Source organism: Erigeron canadensis, chromosome 7, assembly GCF_010389155.1.
Source record: "Erigeron canadensis isolate Cc75 chromosome 7, C_canadensis_v1, whole genome shotgun sequence".
Lineage (NCBI taxonomy): Eukaryota > Viridiplantae > Streptophyta > Magnoliopsida > Asterales > Asteraceae > Erigeron > Erigeron canadensis.
Genome location: NC_057767.1, coordinates 26,390,124 through 26,403,832, shown reverse-complemented (window position 1 = coordinate 26,403,832; position 13,709 = coordinate 26,390,124). Strand labels below are relative to the sequence as shown.

Sequence of the window (13,709 nt, the reverse complement as noted above, 5' to 3'; positions counted from 1 at the left end):
TATTTTGTTTTATTTCTATATTACCAATATTCAATATATTAATATCATATAGCAAGAAGTTAAATCTGTTTTCTTTCTAATTTTTTTTTACGAATACAAATATTGAGTATATATCTTAATATATAAACCAAATTGATGGCTATGCTGGATTTATAGTTTATCCTAATTGTTTTTAAATTAGGTTAAAATGTAAATTGGTGATGGAAAACCAAAAGGTTTAAATTAATTATTTTTAAATTGGGTTAAAGTGTAAATTGGTGACAAAAACAAAAAAAGTGTAAATCAATTTAGATATACATATGAAGATATATATTAGCTATTATTATATTGAGTATATATTCAATATTGTTCTATTGGATATATATCAGTTATTATTTTTTATTTTATTGTTTTAAAGTTAATGGTTAAAAAATGTAAATTTTTGATTAAAAAAAGTGTAAATTAAAGCCAAAATTAGAAAACTGAGAGTTGTGAATGATCGATAAGTTATTAGAGAACCTTTATTTTAATATATTAAAATATTATTTGTCTTTTTTTATTATAAATACTAGACAACTGAAACATCTAAATTGACACGAATAAAGACATAAGAAACATAATTTTCAAATTATATACAATTAAATCCATTTTCAAATAATAATAACATCAACTTTCAGCAAGTGATATTTATATTAACTTCGCACCATCATTATACAAATTTACAACACACAAATTCCAATAACCATTTTCGATACAAAATATTTAATGGATAATAATATCATTGATTTTAACATCTTTTGTTTATAGCTACTAATTATGTTATTATATAAATATAATTATATTTATCTCGTGGGAAAATAATCTAGTTTAACCATCTTTTAATAGCGTTTTCTCGTATTTTTGGAAAACAAAAAGTGTATTTTTCACGCACCCTCCCGGCCTCCCTCATCCCTAGAAACGACAACGTTTTAGTTCCAGAAGAACACAGTATTTCCCTCGCACTCACTCCCACTAATCTTCATATTTCAAATTTGGATCCGAAATCCATATCCATAATAAATAATAATAGTAATAAAGTTAATAAAAAAAATGTCAGGGATAGGGAAAAGTGGATTTATAGTGACACCACACAAAGTATCAATCTGTATCCTTATTCAAGTCTATGCTCCTTCCGGCCAGTTTTCCGTCCCCTTTCCTTTCGCTTCCATTTCCCAGCATAATCGCCTGGGCCTCTTCCTGATCGCCCTTACTAAGGTATTATACTTTTCTATTATATATATATTTCATTTTATATAGACCTAAGTAGATATTAATGTGCAATGACTTTGGGACTGATTGTGATTTTTGATTGATTCTCTAACTGATTATCGCCTTATTGTGTAAAAAGACGAATAGGTTAGTCGTTTCGAGTGCGTGTAGCTTATTGCCGTTTTTTGAAGGTCCTGATAAATTAATAGTAATACTTTTGATAAATAAGTTTAGGTGCTTCCATAGGTATTAATTTATAGAGTTTTAGGTAATTTGAAGGAATGAAAGAGAAAGACACTTATTTGTAAGGCTAGGTGAATGATGCTTATATTTTAGGTTACATGCTCGAGGGAAATACAAACCACATATTGAAAACGGTTAGTTTAACTCCTAATACTAAACTTGTAATTTTGAATTCATCGAGAATAGTTTGGTTGAAATAACGAATCATATGAAATTGCTTATTGAAAGCAACTTGTTTCACTATCAACATAAACGCTATTCGTCGTCTGAGCACTTTAAATAGAGTATATGTTTCTAAAAAGCTCAATAAGCTTAGAAGCTATTGCATGAAGTTCAAAACAATGAGAAGAATTTTACGAATAGAAATGTACAGTGGTTGATTTTTTAATAATATTTTAAAAACATAGACAATAATTAAAGGATGTAAATATTTTATTAACCAAGGAAAATTCAAATGGATCGACTCGTTGGATAGTGGAGAGAATCAAAAGCTAAAAGGCTCATGTAGTTTGTGACTTTTGGAATTATGTTTTTGGTATATAATTATAATCATGATCATGTATTTTCCATATGACCTGCTTCTAATCCTGAATATGTTTGCTTTTTTGCGTGTATCTTGAAGTCATGTGATGATATCTTGGAACCAACATTGGATGAATTCTTGAAGTATCTGAAGGAATTTGGTGGATTACTAGATAATTGGTTAAGTGATCATGTAACTGGTAGGCTATCCTCGTTATCATCACCGGAGGACCTTTTTACCCTTTTCAGTGATTTACGAGGTGAGCGACTTTTCTCTGTAACTTACATTCTGATAGGCTACTGTAAACATTTACGCTGCTTTCTTTGTGGCATTGCGTAGTACCTATGTGCGTTAAGTTTATTTACGTGTCTTTCTTTGTTGCATTGTGTAGTTTCTACTGATAGTCTTCCGGTTCTTTTGGCTTTGATGTGTGTATGTTTTACTTTTCGTATTATGTTCGTCTAATCCTGTTCTGTCAATACATGTTTATTTACATTTATTGTTCTTATTCTCTTATTCTAATATTGCGCTTCATTTATGCGCAGCACAGTACTTATATGAACTATTTTTATGCAGTGTGTGCTACTGTGCTTCATATTATATAATATATTCATTTAGTTCTTTTGATTTTGATGTTTGACTTTCCACTTATGGCAATATGGACTCGTTGTTTATCATTTTAATCTTATTTTTAAAATGCATGTTATGTGCATTAACTACTAAGTTAAACAAGAACATATTAAATCCACTTGATAAGGCCTTAATTGTGCATATATATGTATATCGATATCGATGACAGGCATACTAACCGGACCTGAAACAAGCGTTGTTGATGATGACCAAATTAATTTGGATCCTAATAGTAACCTTGGAATGTATCTTCGTCGATGCTTGCTTGCTTTCAATATATTGGACTTTGAGGTATCCTTTTCCCTCCAGGTGGTTATAAAATTAATTTTCTAAATCCCACACCCTACAAATGTTTATGGCCATCCTTTACATGCAGGGTATGTGCCATCTTTTAACAAATATAAAGACATATTGTAAAGAAGCATTTGCTCCATATGAAATGTCCCATTTGCATGATCCTGGTAATGATGACGAGGCACCATTAGAATATGAGAACATGGATCTGGAAAACATTGTACTCCAAAACTTTACAGAAGAACTTGAATCTAGAAAAAGATCTGCTGAAAGGGTTCCTTTTCATAACCATTCATCAAAAGCACTCTTTAGTTTAGTCGAAGGCAAGAAGTTATAATCATATACAGTAAATATAATATAGAGGCTTATAAACGGACTAAAGATCCTAAAGCAATAAACATTTGTAACTTTTAAGTGCAGATATCATGGTTTCCCCTGGTCAAAAAGCCAAACACAATCACAGAAGTCAAATACAACCACAATCACCAAGTGTTGAATCCTCGGATGTGACTTTTCAACGTACAAACTGGCAGATACAGGGATACTTGTCAGAGCAAGCGGAGATGATTGAAAAGTAAGCTATTTAATATATTCTAGTTTATAGATGTATCATCAGAGCTCTACAATCACTTTGGAGTATCTTGATTTGTTAATTATATTTTACAGGCTTGGAAGCTCTTTCCCTATGAGTGCATTTGAACCTGTCTTAAAACTTCTTCAGAAAGTGGCCCCGGAGTTGCATCGTGTATGTGACTTTGTAATCCGGTTTTTGTTTGTCTATACTTCTATGCTAATATATAAAGCATTTGGGATTTGTCTTAACATTTGAAATCTTAAGAACACCAAAGTTATTAAGCTGCCTAATATGCAAGAATCTGAACATTAATTAATTTGTTAGGAGAAAAAATAAATATTTCATTGGATAATTATATTTAAAGTTAGAGACATCTCTTACCCCATCACTGACCACTGTTTGAAGTGAGCGGTTGGAGAAGCCGAGCGCTCACCCTCAGAAGCGTGTCTTTGCTAAAAATTGATTTTTTTAAATCCAGAAAAGTTGAGATCCTATCCACACCATGCTTTGCGTGGTTACAAACTCTAGTTGAAACTAACATGCTTCAGTAAGACTCTTTCAATAATTAATAAGATACTTTAATGTTTTTAGGTTCACTTTTTGCGCTACTTGAATAGCCTCTATCATGATGATTACCCTGCTGCCTTGGAGAATCTTCATCGTTATTTCGATTATAGGTATTTATGCTCACCTTTTAATGTTTTCTGATAAGTTTTGAATGTAAGCTTGTAGGTAAATCATTCTAAATCTCAATTATATTAATTGAACGAATGGATACGCAATTACGCACAATGTAGTGCAGGGATGGAGGGTTCTGATTATGTTTCCACGTCATTGGGCTACTCGGGCATGGGAAGATATGAACTCGCTTTACTATCTCTTGGAATGGCACATTTTCATTTTGGTCACCCTAAACTCGCTCTGGAGGTATGTGGTGATGATGGTTTCTATTAGAGGTTCCCTATTAGTACTTTTTGAACCAGGCTGGGCCAGGGCGTGGGTTAAATTTTTTCCTAAACAATGTGTTAATTAGGATTACAAAAGGATATTATTACACTAGTACTCTAAATCTCTGAGTAAACCAACTTAGATGATTGTATACTTTAGAACTAGACTTTGGATGACTAACAAGTTACTTAGTTACAACCTATTTGGCCCGACTCCTTGGCTCTATTGTTTAGATATTACCGGATTGGGATAAATTACAACCCAAAACGGCCCATTTATAAGTGTCAAATTTTCCACCTATGGTTTTTTCTTTTTTTTTTTTTTTTTTTTTTTTTTTTTTTTTTATAGATTATTGGTTCGCTATAGAATTGTTTTTAACCTGTCATAATTTGGTGATCTCATATGCTTGTTCAGGTTTTGACCGAAGCTGTCCGTGTCTGTCAGCAGGTCAGTGTTAATATTTGTTCAGTATTATTTGGTAACCGAATCTTTCTGCAATGTTCTTTTCTATATATTACACGTATATTTTTTTATGTATTTATTATTTGTTACCCTACCATTTGCAGGACAGTGATGATACCTGTCTTGCGTACACATTAACTGCCATTTGTAACCTGCTATCTGAAGTTGGTATCTCAAACATGACTGGAATAATGGGGGCATCAGATTCACATGTTTCCAGCATAGGCACATCACTGTCCATTCAACAGCAGTTATTTCTGCTGCTTAGAAGATCTCTAAAACGAGCAGAGTCATTAAAGTTAAAACATCTAGTGGCTTCCAATCATTTGGCAATGGCTAAATTTGATTTGACAGTAAGTAAAAATTTGATTTGACGGTAAGTAATACGTAAAACCATGAAAAACAGGTGGGGTGGGTAATGGTTGAACCAGGTAGTTTTTTTGTACAGGTCGGAGCTGGATGACCGAAAACATTTTTGTGTGTTTCTTTATATGTACACACACATAACGTGAAAATCGTGAGAAGTAAACAATTACGTGTATGTTCTCATGTGAGTTAGTCCTTCCACTTGTGAATATGTGGAAGTTCATATAAAACCAATATTATTAAAATTTCTTCTTGCACATGTTATTTGTTCTGTTCACTTATGTACAGATCCAAATCTGTGCTTCAACTTGTTTTCATTTTTTTTCTTCCCGCTTGATTCTCCACATGATTTACATGTGAATGGACATGGTCACTGAATAGTAACACTTAAGTTTCTAACAGTCATGTTTTTTTTTTTTGGTTCTGTGGAGGAAAGGAAAAAACACTTTTAATGTGATCACAAAATCTGTATTGTTTTTGTAATATTAAAATGTTTTTTGTAAATGATTTAGGAGGTTTTACGCATCAAAAGTGCTTTCAGGGAACTTCCGATGCACTTTACACGTTTTAGTTTGAGCTTTTGTTTTCTAAATTTTAGTATTTTACTAGTTAGGGTTGAAATATAACTTGAATGAAACCATTCAGGATGTGATCACCTTTACTAGATTCTTATATGCTGTCGGCATGTTCATAATTTTTTTATTGACATTGCAGCATGTTCAGAGACCATTGCTATCTTTTGGTCCCAAAGCTTCGACCCAGCTCAAAACTTGTCCAGCTAATGTTTGCAAGGTATGGTGATCTTAAGTTGTGGATTAAAGTTTTGCAGAAATCTTGGTTAAACTATTGTTGATATCTTTATTTCTTAATTCTTCAGAAACTTTGGGCAACCTCTCAATTGATACACCAATTTGATAATGACAGCTCAGTAAGGACAGTTGATGGTGCTTTGAGTACCACGTGGCTTAAGAATCAAAGAAAACCCACAACATTGTTGGTTTTTCCTCAAGAAAATGGATCCGAGAGCAATTGTGACAAATTTTATTCATGGTTACAATCAAGTTCTGTTCCTGGATCTGTGCTTCAGGTTGTGGGTTCATCCTATTTAGTGCGTGTAACATCTTGGGAACTATTTGGAAGGTACTCTTATTATTGTCATCTATAGAGGTGGCTATGTCAATTCATTTATTTATGAGTGCGTCGATTTGGGTTATGTTTTATCATCAACATATCACATGAATAACATAAATTTTGATGCTTAAAATTGAAACAGGTTGAACATGCCAAATGTCGTTAGAGTATTTTTTTTTTAAATGCGTAAAACTTTCTAATGAGTTTTATCCAAAAATGTAGACACATTTTTGATGCAAATTAGTTTTTGTAATCATAACTGGCATTATTTTTTATAGTGTTCAAGTTTTTGGACAAAAAATGGTTAGGTCAACCTAATCTGATACCCTACTAAAAGCCTTAAATCATGTTTCTATGTTAAAACTGTTTTGATACCTCTAGTGACTACCAAGTACAATTTATGATGTTTCCTGATCAAGTTTTGTTTCTTAGTGCCTTTCTTGCTCGGTCAAATGCGGTACTTTTTGCTACCTGCTTTGCTGACTTTTCAAGGTAACAATCAAGTCCTGCTACTTGTTTAATAGATTTCTTTCCAGTGGTGGAAGCTGTGTTATTGTTATGTCATTAGTCTTAGTACGTAAGTTTCATAATGGAAGACCCTTATACCAAAATAAATTTTGCTTACAACTGACAGTTCAGCTGATCTTGCATTAGCATATGGAAAACTCATCCAATATTTGGCTATGTACAAAGGGTATAAAGGTACTAACTTCTAGCATACTTTACGTATATTTTGATCAACTATGCTAGAGTAATCTTTTTGCGCATTATGTGCTGTTGCATTTGATTTTCTACACCTTGTAAATCGGTTCTCGATCCCATCCCTGGGGCTCTCATTGGTCCCACGCCCAAGAATGGGGGAGGTGAATCACATAACCCATTGTCAAAGAAATATGGGGCTGGGAGTCTGGACTAGAATACATGACTGTTAGGTTTAAAACTGCAGGTTCTGATTTAATACACACACAATATAGAATTAACAGAAAGAAGCAAAAGAACACATTGATTTAACGTGGTATCTCACACTAATCTACGGGGGCAACTGGTTTTTCTTTATTGATTTTCCCTCAACCAAAATTACATGTACAAGAGATAGATTAAATAGGCTGCTAAACTTGCTCCCCAAGTTTTTGTAATAAAACTGGGCCGAACTTAATTAAGGCTGGCTGCCTTAGTTCCCCATAGTGGGCCTGTTTTCTTAGCTCAAACAAATAAGGCCTGCTGCCCTAATTGGTTTCTGAAATCAGTAGTCCTTGTGGGTCGATGACAACAACCGCCAACAGTGACCTCTGCCTGTCCCCCTCCACAAGCTACCATCGCAACAACCAGGCGTTAGCTTATTCTCCTTCTTCCTTTCATTATACCAGTTTGAATTTTTAGTTTTTCTGTAGTTTGATAACCACTCCTTCCAGAACCCCTATGTCCACTCTATTTGAGTTATCTTGAAGTTGGGTAAGTCTCTACAAGGGCATGTTCTGTATTTTCCAGAGTTACAGTCGTTGAACCCAGATTCTTAGTATCTGCATTTCCTTTTCTCTTGCTTTAGTCTTGACAAACAGTTGAACAAGTTGTGACCAAAACTTATTTCCACGTTAGATCTCTTAATCCATGAAGATACCTCAGGCTTCCCTATCTTTTCAACTAGATAGCTCTTAAGATATTGTTGAATATCTAATCCCACTAAAAAATGATTATTAAAGAATGATTTGTTGTGAGAATTATGCTTGGATAGAGATTACCTTCTAAGCTTATGACTTCTTGAACTCTTTTCTACATTCCGTCTATAGCAGTGGTATCATTTCACCGATTAGATCCATCCAAAAAGGACATGCCTTCCCATTCGAGACTGTCTACAAAGCCTAAATAACACTTTATGCTTCTCTGTCCGGATGCATATTAAATCTAGTATCAATAACATATTAAGTACACTTTATCTTATTTATACCAGCATTAGATTAACTCAACTATAGTTAATAGTTCCCATGTCCCATCCAAGATGATCGACGACAATCTTTCTACTAATAAATATGGACATTTTCTTTGAGCTCATCTAAATATGGACACTTTCTATTAATAAATATTGTTTATCTTATTTTTCTTTGAAAAGTTGCTCTTACAATTTATTTGTGGATATTGAGGCCAAGCATTGTTTATTCGGCGATTGTAAAACTTGGTTTGATTGTGCACATTAATTATAGTACTTTAATACTTCATTTGAACTACCACTTGAATCAACTTAGGATGCAAATACCAGAGCTATCAAATTTAGTTTAATCAACTATTTGAACATTTATTTTGAATAATGGAATTTTATTACAATGAGATTTTGATTTTGTCAAATGATACATTAAGGAATTCATTGTAGTTTATCTTTTTCTATATGAATATATTATTGTGTCTTTATAGTTTGATTACTTTTCAGTTCTAGATTCATAAATAAACAAGTTTTGGCCCACCCAAAAGATGAAATTCTGGATACGCCACTCACCCTTACATAACATATCTGCATATGTAAAAGTCACACAATGTTCTCCTTTAGTACTTTTTTGCTTCTTTTTTTCCCCAACTCATAGGCATGTATATCTCTCGTTGACCTACACCGGTAGCCCCATGGACATATTTTATCTCTTTCTGCATTAAGAACTTACAGACTTGTGCTATATCGAAATGTATAAGAGACAAAGGCTCTCAAGTAAACACTTAATTGTACTATAATACTAAACTCTGATTGGACAAGCATAGGTTATCGGTGGAGAAATGGGTGGGTTGGGTAGTGGGTCATAAGATCTAAACAAGTAAACTTGTAGGATCATCAAAAGGGGATGTGTTGAATTAGGTTCATCCGTGATACCTTCTTTTGAGTTTAAAAAACTATTAATCTAGTATTTATGCTCACAAGATTTGTTATTATCTAATGACCAGAAATTTTTTTAATAAAGCAATTTAATATACAGTATATATTTGGTTGACCTTTAAATCGTTCTACCCATTTTTAGGGAATATTTTTATCGGTTCGATATTATAGGAGGCAATGGTAAGAAGTTAGAATGATTCTTGTGGGGGCTATGCTAAGTAGCTTCATATAATGGTTCTTGTGGGGGCTTTGATGAGTTTTATCATCTTTCCCTCGTTATCCTTTGATTACACCATTTAACTGTGTTTTGTTTAGTTTTCTTTTATTTTTTGTCTTTGTTACTGTTGGGATTAATATATGAGGTATCTAATATATACCATTTATTAATTCTATCAAACAGAAGCCTTTGCAGTCGTTGAGATAGCAGAAGCAAAGTTCTTGTCCGTTTCAAAATCTGGAATATTGCCAGTTAAGCTGCAACTGCTCCATGAGCGGGCTTTACACAGGTGTGGTAATATCTCTATCAGAGGTGGCAAAATGGGCAGTCAAGTTGGGTTGGGTAAGGTCATAATGGCTTGGTGTGGATAACAACAGGTTGGTTTGGTTGGGGTCACTAAACATCTTTGCCCAGTTTTTTAGAAATTATAAACACTTAGTGTATCAAATATGAATGGAAAAGTTATATTCTCACTATAATATTTATTTTATTTTGAATTAAATAGTTTATCTAGTAAAAGTACACTTTGAGCAACTTCCAAAATTTTAATAACTTATCTGACCTGTTTGACCCGTTAGCTGTGAGTCATAACTTGAATCGACCCATTTATGCGTAGATGGGTCAAAATTGGACTCTCTGCTTTCAGTGAATCTTTGGCAGCTGTCAAAAGCTTGTTCTTTTGTCATGCTATTATATATTTATATGATTATATCTTGTAGGGGACACTTGAAACTAGCCCATCAAATATGTGACGAACTTGGAGTGTTGGCATCTTCTGTAGCTGGTGTAGACATGGAGCTCAAGACTGAAGCAAGTATCCGCCGTGCTCGAACATTGCTTGCTGCTAATCAGTTTAGTCAGGTTTTTTTTATCTTTACATCTTAATTTGTTCCCTAGTAATAGATAAGTAATTTCTCTCCATGAACAAATAACCTAAAGGTCATATCGACATGACAAATCGAGTGGTAATCTTGACCCTTTTTCTAATGAGTAAAACATAAAAGTTAACTTAATCGAGTAGGTTGAACACTTGAAAAGTTGCTTAAAATGTATCTTTAGTGCATAGAATCTTCTAATGCTTTTTATCAGCCAATTAACACTGTAGCATTTTGAATTTTGCAGGCAGCTTCAGTTGCTCATTCTCTCTTCTGCAAGTGCTACAAGTTTAATATGCATGTGGAGAATGCGACTGTTCTTCTCTTGCTTGCTGAAATTCACAAAGTAATAGCCTCTGATATAACCTTTAGGTTATTTGTCATAGCTATGCTCATTGTAGCATTTTGATTTTTGCAGAGGTCTGGAAACGGTGTTTTAGGGATTCCCTATGCTTTGGCAAGCCTGTCCTTCTGCCAATCGTTTAATTTGGATCTTCTAAGAGCATCTGCCACTTTGACACTTGCTGAATTGTGGTTGTTGCTTGGATCAAGGCATGCAAAAAGGGCTTTAAACCTTATTCATGGTGCTTTTCCGATGATACTTGGTCAGGGCGGTCTTGAGCTCCGATCTCGGGCCTACATTACAGAGGCTAAGTGTTACTTATCAGATTTGACCATTTCAGGTATTCCAATCTATTTCTATTGCAGTATTGCTACTAGAGGCAGCAAAATGATCCCTGCTGGGAATATTTGGTTGCAAGACAAAAAATGTTTTTGGTGGGTTGGGCATGGTTCAAATTCCCAAACACTTTTTATTCATATTATATTATTTTTCCTGAATTTTTGTGTGATATTTTATTGAGAATATTAATTTATATCAATCATAGATATAAGACTTGATGGTTTAGGAACTTTTATACTTTTAAATTGCATTTTGGGCAGCGTTCAACCCATTTGATCAGTTTTCTTTCAATCTAATATTTTTTATTTAACTACTTTGACTCATTAGATATAGAAGCATCCCGAATTAGGTCATTCATAAATTAATAGATCGAAATTGACATCTCTAATTGCTAGAAATAAAGAACTATCTTTATGTTTAGTCTTTATCACACTTTAGAGTCATATTGTTATTCTAAAGATTTTCACATATCTTAATGTTCCTGTTATTGTTATATAACTACAGTTTCTGAAGATCCTGATATTGTTCTTGATTCCTTAAGACAAGCATGTGAAGGTCTCGAAGCATTGGAGGTTAGTTGATCCTTGTTTTAGCACGAGTGTTGCCATTATTCATTCATAAGCATGGTTCACGTGTTTCGCTAGCGGTAATTTTGACCCATATAATAAAAATTTAAAAATGTTCAATTGTTTAAAAAGCCCCTTAACATGGACAAACAAAATTGGAAACTACAATTTCATATAAATGAAAGTACTAATAGGCGAGAAAGTTGCTTTGGACTAGAAAACATATCACATTCTTCTCGGATAATCCAAATGGGAAAGTGTTGGGTTATATGTGATCATAGTTTGAATGTAAAGATGAGATAGATACCTATAAAAGACTAGTAGATAACTAATGGGATAATGGCATGGGAGTGTAACCAACTATGACCAAAAGGTTATGTAATGTAACCAACTACTTGACTAGCTATGTAATGTAACCAACTACTTGACTAGCTATGTAGTGTAACCAACTTTGTTTTTTTGGGTTATGCAATGTAAGCAACCGGATACAAAAGGTTTCCATCCAATTTATACACGCATATGGTCACGTGGTCATTCCATTCATCTTCTTCACTCACTGCATCTTATTATATCTATCTATGAGACCGTATCTATATCTATAAAATTTCCAGAGATAGCCACAAATATTCAAATACAAATATGTATATTCAAATCAAAATAACTCAAAATATGTACACATATATATATGACCCACCAGCTCTAACGCCATCTTGTTCATCATTATCGTCGTCTCCTTTTCCGGCCATTTTTTCAGGCCACCACTAAGCAAAAAAAGGTTTGTGTAATGAGATAGTTGTCGGCGGCTGAAACATGGGGTGGGGGGTTTGGAAAGATGGTTTTTAGGGTAATTAATTATTAAGAACTTGGGTATTGTTGATGCCGGAATCTGCTCTGGTGCCATTATCCCTGAAATATGTATATACACATATATCTATATGGGAGAAAGAGTAACAAGCAATTCCAAATCATCAATGGTAACCATGGTGGATCTACTCGGCCGCTGCCATGGTGGATCCGGCAGAATTGGTTGCTGCCGTCATTGATTTGTTCGCCAGAATGATGCTTTGCTGCCGTCTTGGATTCATTATGCCGGAGGTAACGTCATTGATTTGTTCACCTGACTATGTGTATATATAAATAATTAAAACATATTTATATTCTTAATCTGTAACACGTGGCCATTTTTTGAATAAAAAAAAGGAATAAAATTGAAAGTCGTAACCAACAACTTGTTTCCTAGCCGGTTGCTTACATTGCATAACCTAAAAAACAAAGTTGGTTACGTTACATAGCTAGTCGAGTAGTTAGTTACATTACATAACCTTTTGGTCATAGTTAGTTACACTACAATGCCATTATCCCGATTACTAATAAGTTAAGCTCCTTTTTGTTTAAAAATGCAAGGCTTGCTACATATCATAATAAAATATTTGGACGAATGATTAAATGTCTTGAATGCCCCCTTTAATAAGAGCTTACAAATGAATCTTGTATACCAAAGTTAAAGTTACTAATTTTAACTGATGAATATAATGGGTGTAATTAGATATAGATTATATTAGAATATCCTTAAAGAGGCATTATTGCATTATTAAGGGATAAAACAGAGCTTTTCTGATCTTGCTCTCTTTTCAATTATTTTTCAGTATCATGAACTGGCAGCCGAAGCATATTACTTGATGGCGGTTGTGCTTGACAAATCTGGGCAGATACAAAAAAGAGACGAAGCAGCAACTTGTTTTAGGCAACATATTGTTGCACTTGAAAATCAAGTAGTGTCGGAATAACCTCTTCTCAATCTCTTGTAATGAAACATTTCTCTTAAATCGAGTGTCCATGGCCCTTACCATCAACGATTTTTGAGAAACGTTGACGTGAAATATTATTCGGACTATTTTGGTTTACTTATGGATGTAACAATTATGTGTTGTATCAGGATAAGTTTTGTAGTTTGAAATGTGAGTTTAAAGTTTGCTATAGTGCTATGAGCAAAGATGTCACTGAAGTACCAATTTTTTCCATAAAAATATTGGGGTTGGGTATTATAAAACAAATTTAATAGTAAAACATATAGGACAAGATTTTAATCTTTAGATCATGGTTAAATTGATGCATAA

General features: G+C 33.6%; 1 protein-coding gene across 1 annotated transcript; it reads left to right on the top strand.

Annotated features, from left to right (window-relative positions):
* Positions 1 to 926: 926 nt before the first annotated feature.
* Positions 927 to 13,445, top strand: LOC122607611 (anaphase-promoting complex subunit 5). Its single transcript, XM_043780625.1, has 20 exons — positions 927 to 1,233; positions 2,093 to 2,252; positions 2,793 to 2,914; positions 3,000 to 3,240; positions 3,338 to 3,491; positions 3,584 to 3,662; positions 4,083 to 4,168; positions 4,289 to 4,418; positions 4,854 to 4,886; positions 5,006 to 5,254; positions 5,982 to 6,059; positions 6,145 to 6,407; positions 6,831 to 6,890; positions 7,033 to 7,100; positions 9,653 to 9,758; positions 10,189 to 10,330; positions 10,592 to 10,690; positions 10,763 to 11,027; positions 11,531 to 11,598; positions 13,239 to 13,445. The coding sequence occupies exons 1-20, from the start codon at positions 1,069 to 1,071 to the stop codon at positions 13,377 to 13,379; spliced, it is 2,709 nt and encodes a 902-aa protein (XP_043636560.1). The 5' UTR covers positions 927 to 1,068; the 3' UTR covers positions 13,380 to 13,445.
* Positions 13,446 to 13,709: the final 264 nt, after the last annotated feature.

Excerpts from the sequence above, each read along its gene's own strand:
- LOC122607611 (XM_043780625.1), top strand. The coding sequence starts at position 1,069 with ATGTCAGGGATAGGGAAAAGTGGATTTATAGTGACACCACACAAAGTA. Across the intron at positions 10,691-10,762 it reads TGCTTGCTGAAATTCACAAA|AGGTCTGGAAACGGTGTTTT; the intron begins GTAATAGCCTCT and ends TGATTTTTGCAG. Across the intron at positions 11,028-11,530 it reads ATCAGATTTGACCATTTCAG|TTTCTGAAGATCCTGATATT; the intron begins GTATTCCAATCT and ends ATATAACTACAG.